At 45.7% G+C, this 14,543-nt stretch overlaps 1 protein-coding gene across 1 annotated transcript in view; it reads right to left on the reverse strand.

Annotated features, from left to right (window-relative positions):
- Positions 1 to 14,543, reverse strand: part of LOC138508995 (methanethiol oxidase-like) — a 359,358-nt gene that overhangs the window by 253,738 nt on the left and 91,077 nt on the right. The window contains exon 5 of the mRNA XM_069625449.1: positions 6,863 to 6,941. Coding sequence (XP_069481550.1) covers positions 6,863 to 6,941 — 79 coding nt within the window. The remainder of the gene's footprint in view (positions 1 to 6,862; positions 6,942 to 14,543) is intronic.

Below are 14,543 nucleotides of genomic sequence, written 5' to 3' on the forward strand. Positions count from 1 at the left end.
AGCTTGGTTTCCAGGCCTTATGCTTTCTATTCTCAAGGGCTCAGGAAAATGATGGTTCCTTGTCGAAAAGGTCAAGGGAACATTCCTCCTTGTGATCCCCTTCTGTTTTGCCATCTTTCCTCTCTCGTTCAGCTGCGTCTCGAAAATGCTGTTTCCTTGTGTGCTTTGCCTTGATCAGAGTATGCTTTTGTGCTCCGCCTTTCATCCGTGTGGGGAAGCTTAATGGAAGTCAGGTCAGTAATTGCCTGATCTCGCTTGACCATTGTATTGGGAAACGTCAGGTATACTGCTCGGGTGTTAGTCTGTTTTCTCTCATAGCGGGCTGTCCGTGATAAAGTGTTTGTGTTGTAAAAAGTGGTGGGGGAAGGTAGATTTCCTAAATATCCAACTTGGTAGGATGGGGTAAAGGTGTTACAGGGACGGGGATACCACGTCTCACCATCTGCTGTCCCACTCTCATTCCTCGAAGACCCCTCACCCAGGTGATCCTCCTGCACTGGTCCACCCCAAGGAATTGTATCCAAATGCTATAGCCGTGTCCTGGCCACCTGGATGACAGATCCCCGGGGACTAGTGGGTGAGCCACCTTCTGGTTTCTCACACCATCTAATACCAGAGTTCTTAATGGCCTGTTGTCATTCTGGTCAGGCCCCCACTTTTGACCCAAACACCCACAACTGACACTTAATACCTTTTGTGTCTGATGTGCCTTTATGTGAAATCTCTGAGAAAAAACATCTAATAATTAAAATTCCAATGGCTTCCATGGACTCCAATTCCTACAACCACCCAGGTACTGAGACGAGGAGGAGGATGAGGGATTGGGTGCAAAGTGACAGGCGCTCGAAGTACAACATGAAGGCCAGTTGTTTTCCAAGTCTTCAGTGCGCAGGGCATTTAGAGATGACAACCACACTATTGGATCAAGCAGTGCAGAAGATGATGTTGAACCCCATGCTGAGTCTCACAAACACGAGGCACATGGACAGGTGTGGTGGAATGGAGAAGGCCACCGGGACAGGTGAAGAAAGGCTGCATGTGAGCAGGAAGGGCTGTGAATATGCTGGGAGCCGCACAGGAGCTCCTGGATGTTGGCCCACTTGAAGAGGAGACATTGTTCTCCAGTCTGGGCCGAAAAGGAAAGCCAACGCGTGACCGCGGAGCCACGCTGGAAGAATATCTGCACACTACAAGTGGAAAGTGGGTGAAGGAACCACACCGCAGAGGCACAAGCAGAATCGGAGATGCTGGAAGGAACCAGTGAGTCTGCCCAAAGCAGCTGGAGACCCTGGGGCGTTACGACAAGCGTACCAGCAAATGTTTCCATGGTGCGAAATTGCTGATGGAGAAAATACCCGAAGTCTGTCTGAATGCAGTCAAGGCAAAGTATAAATTCGACACCCAATAAGAAGAATGTTTGAATGCAGACAAGGCAAAGCACAATGGCAGACCACAATCAAGTACAGATGCATGAGATGCCGGAGTGGGGGAAAAGTTTGAGCAAATATTACCTTCGACAAATATACCAAGCATCTCACGGTATATGCTATTGTGGTATAGACAAACAACTGTGAAAAGCATAAGGAGTCCTGGTAGGCGAGTACGCCAGGCAGCTGAAATTGTATATAGATTCCTGGCAGGGGAGAATAACAGGTGATCTGCAAAAATACAAGAAATTCTACAGAAAGACAGTTACAGAACGTATTGCTTAAACAAGAACTTTGTGAGTTCAGTGAAGACATAAAGGAACTGTTACCTAAAGTGTAAGGGGACCACCCCCAGGATCAAGAGCATTTACCTTGGAGAACATTTTAATTGGAGTCATTCTTATACTTTTAGTTTTGAACACTTTTGCCAAAATCAAGTTAAAGACATTTCCTTGCACCCCTTTGTTGTTTGTTTATAGTGTGAGGGTCAGGATAGGACGTTTTGGACACAAGGACAGCTTTTCAGTTACATCCTGACACAGATAGATCCTTAGTTTTTGGTTTCTATGTAGGGAAGTTCCTCTTTAGACTAAGGCCAGAGAGGGGCATTTTCCTGACCCATTTTTATTTAATAAATGTCTTTAACTAAATGACAACTTTGTGTTTGGCTTTCATTTCTGACTCCTCACACATGTCACAAATTAAATTCAAGATTTGTAAAGTAGTCAAACCCCCAATGGGAATGGGAGAGGTGGCGATATGAAAAGTGATTTCTTTTACAAAGACAGACATACTGGATTGAAATGTTAGGTGCAGTCAAATCCTTGGGAATGAAGGAACACTATCTTTTCTTTTGTGTTTTAAAGTGGTTGTTGCAGTGGATGCTATGCCAACAGGGTGGCAGTGTTGCAACGTACTCAGGGCATTTATCCATGGGAATCACAAAGAAGAATTACAGGAAGGCTCTGAGTCTAGTGAAAAAGTTTGCATAAGGAGTTAAAAAGGCATGCAACAACTAAATAAAAGTATTACATATACATCTCAAATGTCTATGCCCATACTATATTTGTTTTGTGTGGATTTGCAGAATATACATTTTCGTGCCATCATTGAAGTAAAAGTGTTAGATGAACAACTATTGTATGTACTTTTAAAATAGCACAGTTGACCCTCACTTCTTGTTTTGGAACATACTGTAGTCAATTTGCCACACACTTTGCCTCCAGGAAGGACCTCCAGCGATCAAATCCTTTGGCTTACAAACACCCCTAATTTCAACAAAACAAACCTCTCAGAGATCAGGACCAACACACAGGTGGTTCACCATCAATCTCAAATCACGAAAGACTCTCCAGCATCGTCTGGAACGGACCTGGATAGCCGACCCTACAGCCCAGAACAAAACCACCCTAGCAAGAACAACCAGAACATACAGACTGGAAATAAGAAAAAGCAAGAAAACATTCTATGGGAACAGAATCCTAAATTCTCGAAACCCGAGCAAGGAACTACATAGAATCATATCCAAATTCAAATCCCCTGCATGCACGAGCAAGCCCCCACCAATCTCCCAAGCCCTATATGACACCTTATCACTGCACTTCCACAACGTCACTAATGACAGACACTCCGCCATCATCTCTATATTAAAACAAATGCCCCTGACACCCACCCGCCCACAGATGCCCTTCAAAACACCCCATGATACAAATCCTCGATTATTTCTCTCCAATCACACAACAAGAGTTCTTCTTGCTCGTAGCAGATAGCCATGTTTCAGGCTCCCCTGAGGACCTTTGCCCACCCTCACTCCTCAGAAAAAATCTTAGCCTCTACCAGTGCAGGTAGTGTTGGACGCAACATCATCAACCACACACTCACATCAGGATCTTTCCGGGAAGCCCTAAAAACTTCTTACATCAAAAAACCGACACTCATCCCACTCCTCTCCCAGAACTACCGGCCAATCTCTAATGCATGCTTCATCGCCAAACTCATGGACCGCGCAGCATACAAACAACTTGGCCATTTCACCGAAGCCAACAACCTCCTAGATCCTGCACAATCAAACTTCAGGCCACTCAGGGGAACAGAATCTTCCCTAGTCTCAATCTGGGACAACCTAAAAAGAACAGCCGACGCAGAAGGCTGTGCTGTACTTATCCTACTGGATCTCTCTGCAGCTTTCGATACTATCGATCACACTATCCTACTAGACAGGGTACAAACACTAGGAATCAGAAACACAGTCCTCTCATGGATCTCCTCTTTTATTTCAAATCGATCACAAATCATTCACCTCCACATCACGACCAGAAAAGGGGTCCCGCAAGGAGCATCCCTATCTCCCCTAATCTTCAACTTCTACCTAAAACCCCTGTCCGCAATCATCCGTTCATACAATCTTACCTGCTACAACTATGAGGATGACACCCAGATCACCCTTAAAATCCCAAAATCTCAAGGCTCTGGCAGTCCGGACCTGTCGTCATGCCCCTTGGATATTGACCACCGGATGATGACCAACCACCTCATCCTCAACCCTGGGAAAACTGAAATCCTAGTTTGCGGGAAAATAGCCCTCCTTCCCCAACCGAGTCCATAGCCTCAATTCCTAGGACAAGCACCAGCAATTTCAAACATGGTAAGAAACCTTGGATGCACATTGGATACAGACTTATCCCTCGCCCAACAAAGCACTACTGTATCTAAAACCTGCTTCTTCCATCTACGGATTCTCAGGCGTATCTTCCCTTACCTCACCTATCCCCACCGTTTTTCGGCCTTCAACTCCATCATCCTGTCCTGCCTAGATTACGCAAACTGCCTCTACCTAGGAGCTCTGGCATCTCAACTAAGGAATCTCCAAAGAATCCAAAATGCGGCAGCACACCTGCTCATTAACCTACCCGCCAGAGAACACATCAGACCAACACTACAAGTAGTCCATTGGCTCCCGATTGGTCGACGGACTTCCTTTACAGCCTTGAGCATCACCAACCGCGCCATCCACAACACCGGACTGGAATTCCTAAGAGACAAAATCCTTCCCTACCAGCCCTCAAGAAGCCTCAGATCCTGCACAGCATATCGCCTAGTGGTCTCACCTCACAGCTCCTCCAGGCTGGGCAGATTCTCATTCTCCATCCAAGCGGCAATCATGTGGAACTCCTTAGCTCTACACATTCTCAATACTGAAAATCACTTGAAATTCAGAAAGGCCCTAAAAACCTGGCTCTTCCCAACATCCTCCTGAACTCCTCTCCCACACTAAACTACACTGCTGAACCTGAAATTCCTATACACCAATTATAGCACAGATGCCACCAGCACTCACAGCGGCTCACCTTGACAAATTCTCGCCCCATGCACAACAACACTCCTACCCAATAAATACTGCTTGGAAACCAGCAGTATTCACTGAGGCACACCACAATAAATCCTACTCTTCTTCCAACTACAGCACGGACAACGGCAGCATTTGCATCGGCTCACCTTGACAAACTGTTGCTCAATGCACAACAACACTCCTAACTGATAAAAACTGCATGGAAACCAGCAGCATTCACTCAGGCACACCATAATACACCTACTCCTCTCCCAACTACAACAACACTAACAATGACAGCATTCGCATCAGCTCACCCTGACAAACTATCGCCCCACGAATAACAACATTCCTACCTGACAAATACACCATGGGAGCCAGCAGCTTTCTCTGTGGGACACCGCAATAAACTCACTCGCCCTCATCACTCAGACCCTCGCACCAGAGAGACCACGAATAATGAGACCATGCCAACCACACTGGACAAAGATCACTGCAGCCGAACAATATGGAAGCCTACGGTACGAATACCTTACACCACGTCTGTAGACACAGGCTGTAGTCACAGCCAAACATCCATGCACAGTAGAATGCAGCTATGGCTATGCCCAGCCGGTCTAGCGGCGCACATAGAGGTCCACACTAAAACACCTGATGTACCTCAAGACCTCTGCCACTAGGATACAGTGACTACCAACGAAAATAAATTTGGTATAGCTGGCCACACATCGACTCTTTCAACAATAGCACTCTATCGCAAACCACCAACAGCGCCCAACCACGTGCCTGACCTTTTTGGGCTGCTTAGTCGAGCCTAGCCAGCCACCTAGGTCCCAAAACTGGCAAAAACGCACACATTTATCTCTCTGAATCTAAAACTCTTAGAACCTCCAGCACATGGACTATGGTCACCAAGGGCGTTCCAACCACAAATCGCATTGAGGCCATACAAATGGGGAAAGAGTGATATATAAATAGCCCAATACAATACAATAGAAGCAGAATCGCTATTATGTTTACCATGTACAATACCTGGCTCTTCAGATGAGAGAGCATGCTCTGTTTCTTTTGATGTCCATGCTTTGGGCAGGAGATTGTACAGACATTATGCTGCCTAAAAGCTTAGTGTGTTCTGATGCATTGCTTTGGAAACAGGACTGCATCTATTATCAGTCTAAATCAGACATTGTTTTCATTACTCATAGATGCTCTGTCGAAGAGAGGCTTCCATTGAAACATGAAACATGTGTGAAAGTCTGCATATCCTATATTGTGCAGTACAAATCTAAAGTGTTCATAACTGCAATTTCAAGAATTATTGGACTGAATTGAAAGGCATTTTTTTAATGAAATTGGAAGCTTCAAAAGCAAATTGAAGTATATTCATCACATCGAGATAATTTTAATAAAATAGAATACATGCACACAATAAGTCTCGTTTTTCATATGTCTGCCATACACCGGACAAGTTGCTCTTGAACACATGCTTTCAATTATTGTATCAGTCTTTGTGCTGATGGCCAGAAATGAAGCTGTTGGGCTGGTTTATGGAACTTGTAAAGAGGATCATATCAATGAACTATGAAAAGCACTACACCAGCTTCCTCTTAATGCCCATGGTAAATTCATTTTCATTCCTACTTTATGGAGCTACCCCTAAATATTGGGAATATAAACTTCATAGGATTTGTCCCCATCCATCACCACCCACACCTCTTCCCACCATCTGTTCCCACTGTTCTGAATACTCTGAATATGGTTTAAGTAAAAGGGGCTGTTGTGATCATGGCTCGATCATTTGGATTCAGTTGCTGTTGTGGCTGGGGACAGAGTGTAATGTCCCACTCAATCCCTATCCATACTCCTTTGTAATTAAAGTTGACCAGCACCTCAAAATGCTGCATTCTATATGCAGTGCCATGCCAATGTCTTGGTACACTCATCAATTTGGGGCAAATAGAAATGATTCAGGGAGATAGATGTAGGGAGGAGAGTTGCCATCTTCTCAAAGTGCATTCCTCTGGTACCACCCTTAAATAATGTTTGAAAGAAACATGTGTTTAAAGTTCTGGGTGGACCAATTTGAAAGAGGAGACAAATAACTCACTTGGCATTTCTGGCAGGACCCATCCTTCCACCTTCTTTGGGGGAATTTTTATCACCTTCTCTGTGGCCCAGTCGCCTTTCTGTGCAGGGAAGGAACAAAAAGAAAAGGGAAGTTAGCAAAAAAAACCTTTAAAAACACTGCATAAAAGTTAGTATGTTGATTTAGTACTTTTATAGGAACATGTTTAAAAAATGCACAGGGCGGTACAATGAAACGGTGGCAAATGATTTGAAGATATAGGTGCTCTGTTAACCTAATTCAGATTCTTGGCTGTGAGGCAAAAAGCTACACCCTCCCATATAACTTCCCTCATCGGTTATCTTACTTGTTCCCAAATGTAAATAATGATTAATTATTGTAAACTTACGTGTATGATCAATCTGCCAATAAATTATGCACACCAGAAGGTTGGTTGTGTGTCACATTTTCAAAATAGGTTGTTTAATTTTGCTTGCGCAACAAATAAAATTAGTACCACAGGATAATTTATCCTGTTCGAATTATGTTCAACCACATGCTGGCTTTGTCTTCCACCTTGCTATGGATTGTCATGGGTGCTCAATGACAAGACTGAATGCCCTCGAGGGTTGTAGACTTTCCCCAGGATTGCACCTCTACAAACAGGAAAATACACATTTGAGGGGAGGGGCCTGGTGGAAAGGCAGAGGAAGGTATGCTACACTACATTCTCCTAGGCTGAAAAGGAAGGAATAGAGCCATTATTTGTGGGTAAGCTAACTTTATGTATCCCACCCCTTCCTTGTTTCCCTTGGCCTATCTTAGAGAGGCTGGAGATAAACAGGAAACCCACGTGGATACACACTCCATCATGGAAGCCTGAGACCATAGTCCAAGTAGCCCGCCTGGTACAGATTCTGAGCACCAGATGTATGGCAGGCTCAAAAGGAGCCCAAAAGATGTTTGCAGGAACCTTAGCTATTTGTATGGTTTTCTGTACACATTTACACCTGAAGTCTCGTTCATAATATAGATACCTTTTTTCCTAACTCTAATGCTTATGTTCTGTGAACACAATATGATTCTGGGGAGGGGTTAGACCTGCGTGTATAGTTTGATACTGGTGCGTTCCGGGTTTCCCCTTTTTCTGTGTTTGATGTATAGTAGACAACCATGTATACAGGGGCGGGCGGTTTATAGTCATAAAATCGAATACAATAATGTCGAAAGTCAAAAAAATCGAAAAAATAATGTTGAAAAAAAAAGTCGCATTTCTTTTTTATTACGTTTTTTATTCGAAATGGGGGGGGTTCCCCCCAACCCCCTTTTTTTAACCTTTTTTTACATGCAGAACCCAAAAAAAAGATATAAGTAAAAAAATAAAACATTCAACTTTTTTTTTCGACATTATTTTTTCGAATTTTTTGTAATTCGACATTATTTATTCGATTTTATGACTGCACATCGGGGCGAGCCTCAGATGGGCATTGATAAATCGCTTAGCCTTCTGCTGTGAAGCATGTAAGTGTTTGGTTACCCATCCTTCAGTGTTGTGAATATACCGTATTCAAGAGTCCACTGCAGGAGTACCAGTGGGTGTAACAGGGTGGGTAGTGCACAAGGGTGCAGTCAGTACACAGCATAAAATGGAGAAACCCCCACTGGGGAGTGGACAAACTGGTGTAAGCAAACTCAACCACTCCTAAAACAGACACCCAAGACTCTTGGTATTGTGTAGACAAAGACAACACAGGTATGGTTCTATAGTCTGGCTGGCCCTCTCAGCCTGCTTATCCATCTGGGGGGGATATGCCAAGAAGTGTCATGCATATATGCCTACAATAAATGTAAAAGCATGCAAAAAACAGAAAGTGACCTTCGAGATCAGCCCATTTAGAGGGTTCCGTAGAGGAGGTAATTAATCCAAGTGCAAATTCCGATTTCCGACCCTGGCGGTAAGGGGTTAACGCCAGCGTTAGCTGCGCCGACCCCTTACCGCCAATTACGAGGTCCCCTAGCGCCATGGTGCTTTTAACACCTGCTTTTAGCGGGTGTTAAAATCCATGGCGCTAAGGGACCATGGAGTTAATTACGCCACCGTAATTTACGGTGGCGTAATTAACGCCTTCCCCACTCCCATTATGCCCTATGGGGCAAAAATGGGAATGGGGAAGGGTAAATGGGGATTGGGGACTTACCGCCCCGCCAAGGTCGGAATGGGGCGGTAAGTCCGCCAACCACCATGGCGTAAACGTAGTTTACGCCATGGTGGTAAAGTCACGGCCCAGGCGGTAACTTACCGCCTGGGTCGTAATGAGGCCCAAAGTTGCAAAAATTGGGGAAAGCAGAAAACGGAGACAAACGCGGCTCACTAAATGTTACATGCAGTTGAGCGCGCATTTCCCAGGATGCAAACGTTGTACTTCCATGTTAACAGTGCAGAGGCCTTGCAGGAGCCAGATTGGCCGTTCATCAAGTCACCGGATGATGTCACAGTTGTTCGGGCTGCTGTGGCTTGTGGATTTTTTCCTTCTGCAGTTGTCCAGATGCCATAGCAGCTGCCAACGTTGCCATCGCCAGCACCGGAGGTGGTGCAGTGAACACTGGACTGTGCCATTTACTCATATTACATGTTCCCTGTGTACTAATTTATGTTTTAGAAACAAGCCATTTTGAAAATGGTTTCCTCTGTCTTCCAAGAAGTTTGGTTATTACATCCCTGAACAGGTAAATACACGCTTCAAAGTTTTTACATTCGATTTCAGTGTACCACCAGTACACATATGGTAGATGATCATATTCTGTTCACAATTACCTCATTAATTTAAAAAGGAATAAATTATTATTCACTGACCAGATGCCATGTGCTAATGCATACAATACATGGCAGGCATTTCAATATCTCAGTCCTGAAGAAGGCTTGCCCTAAAACACTCTGAGCCATTTAAAGCTGAATCTCCTTTCTTCTCAACTTCATCTTTTAATACATGCTGTCACCAGATTAATAGGGTGACTTAAACACCTTTTTGCACAGGAAACATCAACGTTTAAATTTTGGAAAATAGTTTTTTCTTCTAGTAATCTCAAATAAGCGTCTTGGGTGTGTACAGTATAATGGAGCTGAGAAATTCCCTCCAACATGAGGGTGTCTATGGAGGGCAAGTCATGGGAGTGGGGTTTGTCTTGAGGTCAGTGGAGGAAGGGGACTCTGTATCTCTGGGAAATGTACTGCAATGCCCAGGCTTTGAAGGTGGTCTTTATCTACTAGAGCAGAAACAGGGATGGCTTCACCCTCACCATGAAGGACTGCAGAAGGCCAAATTAAACAGGTTTAGAGACCTGGGGTGTGGAAGAGGCAGCAACCTTACCTCCAAGTGACTCTCTTTCCATACCAGCCTGAATGTAATGCATCTGGTGCTGGCTGCCATGTGGGGGTGGGGGGAGGATGCAGAGAGGCTGACTTCTGCCTTTGTGGGCAAAGGACTGAAAGGATTGTCCCCTGGTAAAGGTCTCAGAGGCCTATTGTATCGCTACACTTAGTAACTTTGCTCTGGTCTTGGAAGTCAAACATCACCAGAGACATTGGTTCCTTCAAAGGGCATTTTCAAATGTTTAACTCGGACATCAGGTGTGAACCCTGAAGTATGCATCAAGGAACACCTTCTGTTTGAGGCTCTCTGCCTATGGATTGCGCTATCCACTATCCACCGTATCTACACTGCCCTACACAATTTGCTTGGCAGCATCTTTGCCATCAGTAACAAAGTCAGTGAAAGCACCTGCATCTCAAGGGGCAGGTTGGACGCATCCCCAGTAACCACGTCCTACAGGGTGTGGGTGTATTGTGAAAAAGTACAGGAGACATTCACATGTGCAGTGCAAAACTACTAGAAGCAATTATCTTCCTCCGTGATCATCAGACTTTTCGATGTCTCTGTCAGCGGGTAAGGTTGAAAATGCCACCAACATGGCCCATGTGGTGGACGTTTCGACAGCCAAACTCTCAGGCACAGGATTGATTAATGAAGACACCGGCTGCAGGGTTGTGTTTTCTGGCCAAGTCTTTGTTAATGGCTGCAGATGAAGAAGGCTTATCGACCACCAAAACAACAGGCTGATAAATGGTTGAGTTTAAAATGAAGTGGGTTACCTTAGTAGACACTCACCAAAATATCTGTAAGCTCATGTTTCCTCTTTGCCATTGAAGGGTCAGAGATACACAAGAATTCAATGACCTTGGCAATTGCACACTGAGATCTTCAACCATATGAAGCAGTCCAGGACGACATGGTCATGCTGGTTGACAGCGGCAGTGTCGGTGTGTCGGAGCCCTGATTCTTCTTGATCTTGAGCCATCCTGCTCTCCCGTCTGAGCCAGATTGGTGTTTCAGGTCAGGCACTTGCTTGGTTTGTTTCATTTTCTGTCGGAGAGGTCCCAAACCACTGTGGTGTCCCTCAGGGGTCTGCTTTGTCTCCATTCTGTTCAGTATTTATATCTTCCTGTTGGTGCGCCTCATCCGCTCCCTCTGCGTCGGGTGCTATTTCTTCGCTGATGATACCCAGCTTCTGATCCGTCTCGGCCTTGATCAAGCTGAGGCGTTGGCGTGTTTGAATAAGTGCCTGGCGGCCGTGGGTGAGTGGATGGGCCACAACTGGTATAAACTGAATGGGGACAAAACGGAGGTGATGGTGGTAGGATCTCCTCCCATCCCGTCACTCTGGATCTCCCCCTTTTGTCCCTTCTGTTTGGGCCCACTCCCGGTGCCCTCCACTAAAGTAAAAAATCTGGGGGTCCTTGTGACTAACAACTTGTTAATGGCAGCTCAGGTATCGGCAGTCTGCCAGACGGGTCATCTTCAGCTGAAAATACTGGGAAAGACCCTCCATCTGATCCCTGCCACACTTCGTCCTCCTGTGGTAGCTGCCATGATCATGAGCAAGTTAGATTATTGCAACTCCCTCTATCTGGCCCAGCCAAGGGGGCTGGTATGCCGGTTGCAACGCCTTCAAAACACGGTGGCTCGGGTGGCCACTGGGTCTCCTTATGTGGCCCATATTACCCCTGTACTGCACTCTTTGCACTGACTCCCGGTGGCCCAGCGCATTCAGTTCAAGTCACTGTGCATCGGGCACCGCGCTCTCTATGATCAAGGAGCGGAATATTTGCGCACTAAGTTTGTGCACTAGGTTCCCAATCACCCATTGCAGTCAGTAGCCTCCGGTATGCTCTCTGTGCCAACTTTTCGGGTCATTAGGGTGTGGGGCTGGGCTTTTTCTGTTGCTGCCGCCCAGTTCTGGAATGCTCTCCCTCCTTCACTGAAGCTTTTACCTAACCACCTGTTTTTTCGAAAGGCTCTGAAAACTCTTCAGTTTTGATTCTGGTCCGCCTGCTGCTTTTTTTCTGCCTGATCCCTGGGCTCCCTTCTCTCTAGCGCCATGATGCCTTTGGGCGACTGCGCGTTTTACAAAACCACATAACATAACACAACATAAAATCTTGGTAGAGATATCAAGGCCATTCTGATGGTTAGAGGCCAACACAGGGTCAGACCCTACTCTTGCACAAGGTACTCATTAGGGACGTATTCAAGCTCACCCTTGTCAATGGACTGCAAGCCAAAGGGGAACATGCCCCACGTCCCAGCGAAAATTTGACCAAACCTGGTCAGGCACTCAGCTCTAGAAGCCAGGGTAGAATGCTGGCTGTCAGGATCTTCCCGAGAGAATACAGCAAAGGCCTGTGCCAAGCTACTATTCTGGATGGCGGAGCGGCATGGCAGAAGGGGAAGGGACTCTGGCTCTGTGCCCTGGATCAAGCACAATGGCATCCAGTGGAGGACCGATTGGTTTCTCTACTGGCCTTGAAAACACTGTTTGTTGTGGATTCGACAATGACGTACACTTAGCACAGAACTTGAATGGCTTAAAACCAGAGCTTTCATGGGAGAAATGGCACAGCTTATAAAAGGAATCAGTATGCAGAAAAAGAATTGTGGTTATCAGGCGAATATGTACCACCCATGCTGTAACATCCAGAGCACTGCACCCCAAGGTGGGTTTAAAACATTTCCAAAGCCAGTCTTGTACCTTGCAGATGATTTTAAGATGAGGTATTTGTAGGAGGAAGGAATCCATTCGAAAAAATAATATTTGCGGAGTCGTATTGGCATTGTATTTGATACTGTGACGGTTCTCCAGGTCTCGTCCGTTCTCCCCAGAGCTGAGCCCCTCCCTATGAGGCTAGGGAAGTGCGACTGCTACCCAATAAACCCCCAGGGGTGGTAAAAAGCCAGAGGACTTCATAGGGCAAGACTCCCCTAATGGGGATGTGGACTACTGTCTGGTGAAAGACCTCCCTAAACCCTTTCCCTCAGAAGCCTTACCATTGTTGACTCCTTCCCTTTCATTTCTAGAGAATAATACTGTGTGTTATTGAGAAGTTTCTGCTGTCTCATCTGTAAATCCTAATAGCGCTGAGACAAAGAAGAACAAAAGAAACATTCAGATTAATAATGGGAGGAATCATCCAAGAACAGTGATGAGGTGGCCACAGGAAGGCACATAGATCACTTCAGAGACATTGACGGCCAAGGTTTATGCTACGCTTGGGCAGCCCCAGCTTAATAAAGTAAGCATCAAAGAAGGACTAATGAGAGAGTGGAGCAGGTTGAGCAGTGAAGGAATCTGGCGTGCATCCTGCAGGACGCAGGAAGTTCAAACCTGCACTGCCCAAATTGGTGTGAAACAGTCAGTCTCAGAAGGAGAAGCGGAAAGGAGCTTTGTGAGCCGGCTGCAAACTGACTCGCTGCAGAATCTTGAAGAGTCTACCAGTGGCGGTCCCTCATTGAGGTGGACCGGGCAGTCCAAACAACACGCACAGACCACTGATGCAGTGACTCTGTGGAGTCACAACGAGAAACGAAGAGGAAAGCCGAGATACTCGTTGAACGTGTGGGAAGTCTGATGTGGCCCAAGACCTCGGGAAGAACTGACAGTGCTCCCCCGTGAAGATGCAAGTATCGGGAGTAGCGGGAAAACAGGGTGGGGGCCAGAGAGCCCAGAGAGACAAGTATTCTTTGGGAGTGAACTCCCTTGTCATTAGTGACACCCAAAGAACCAAGAGTCACAAAGTACTCTGGAGTATTCTCCCTCATCACAGTAGTGATGCCCAGAGTACCCAGAGTCACAAAGTACTTGGGACCGATCTCACTCGTCACAGTAGTGATACCCAAAGAACCAAGAGTCAAGTATTCCTCAGGAGTAACCTCCCTCGTCACAGTAGTGATACTCAGAGAACCAATAGTTATATACTTCAGGAGTGAAATACCTCATCACAACGGTGATACCCAGAGACCCAAGAGTCAAGTCTTAATTGGGGGTGATTGCACTTAAAGTGGTGTGAAGATACAATGCCACGAAGTACAAGTGTGCCTTGCGAGTGAGCTCCCTTGTCACAGTGGGAATCTTAAAATATAGGAGAGACACCAGAGGGATAAAGAACTGTCTGGAAGTAATTTTCGCAGTAAAATATTGACACCCAGGAGAAGAGTAAATGAGGCCTTGACATTGTTGTTTAAAAGACATTGGGGGGGAACCAAAGAGGCTTGTGAGAAGAATCACCAAGAACCAATCTATGGAACTTTTCCAGAAAGACAAGGAGAAGGAAATCATTTTCATGGTCTAGGGCCCTCATTACGACCCTTGCGGAAATTGACTGACCGGA

Source organism: Ambystoma mexicanum, chromosome 1p (assembly GCF_040938575.1).
Source record: "Ambystoma mexicanum isolate Mex_15411 chromosome 1p, UKY_AmexF1_1, whole genome shotgun sequence".
NCBI classification, from domain to species: domain Eukaryota; kingdom Metazoa; phylum Chordata; class Amphibia; order Caudata; family Ambystomatidae; genus Ambystoma; species Ambystoma mexicanum.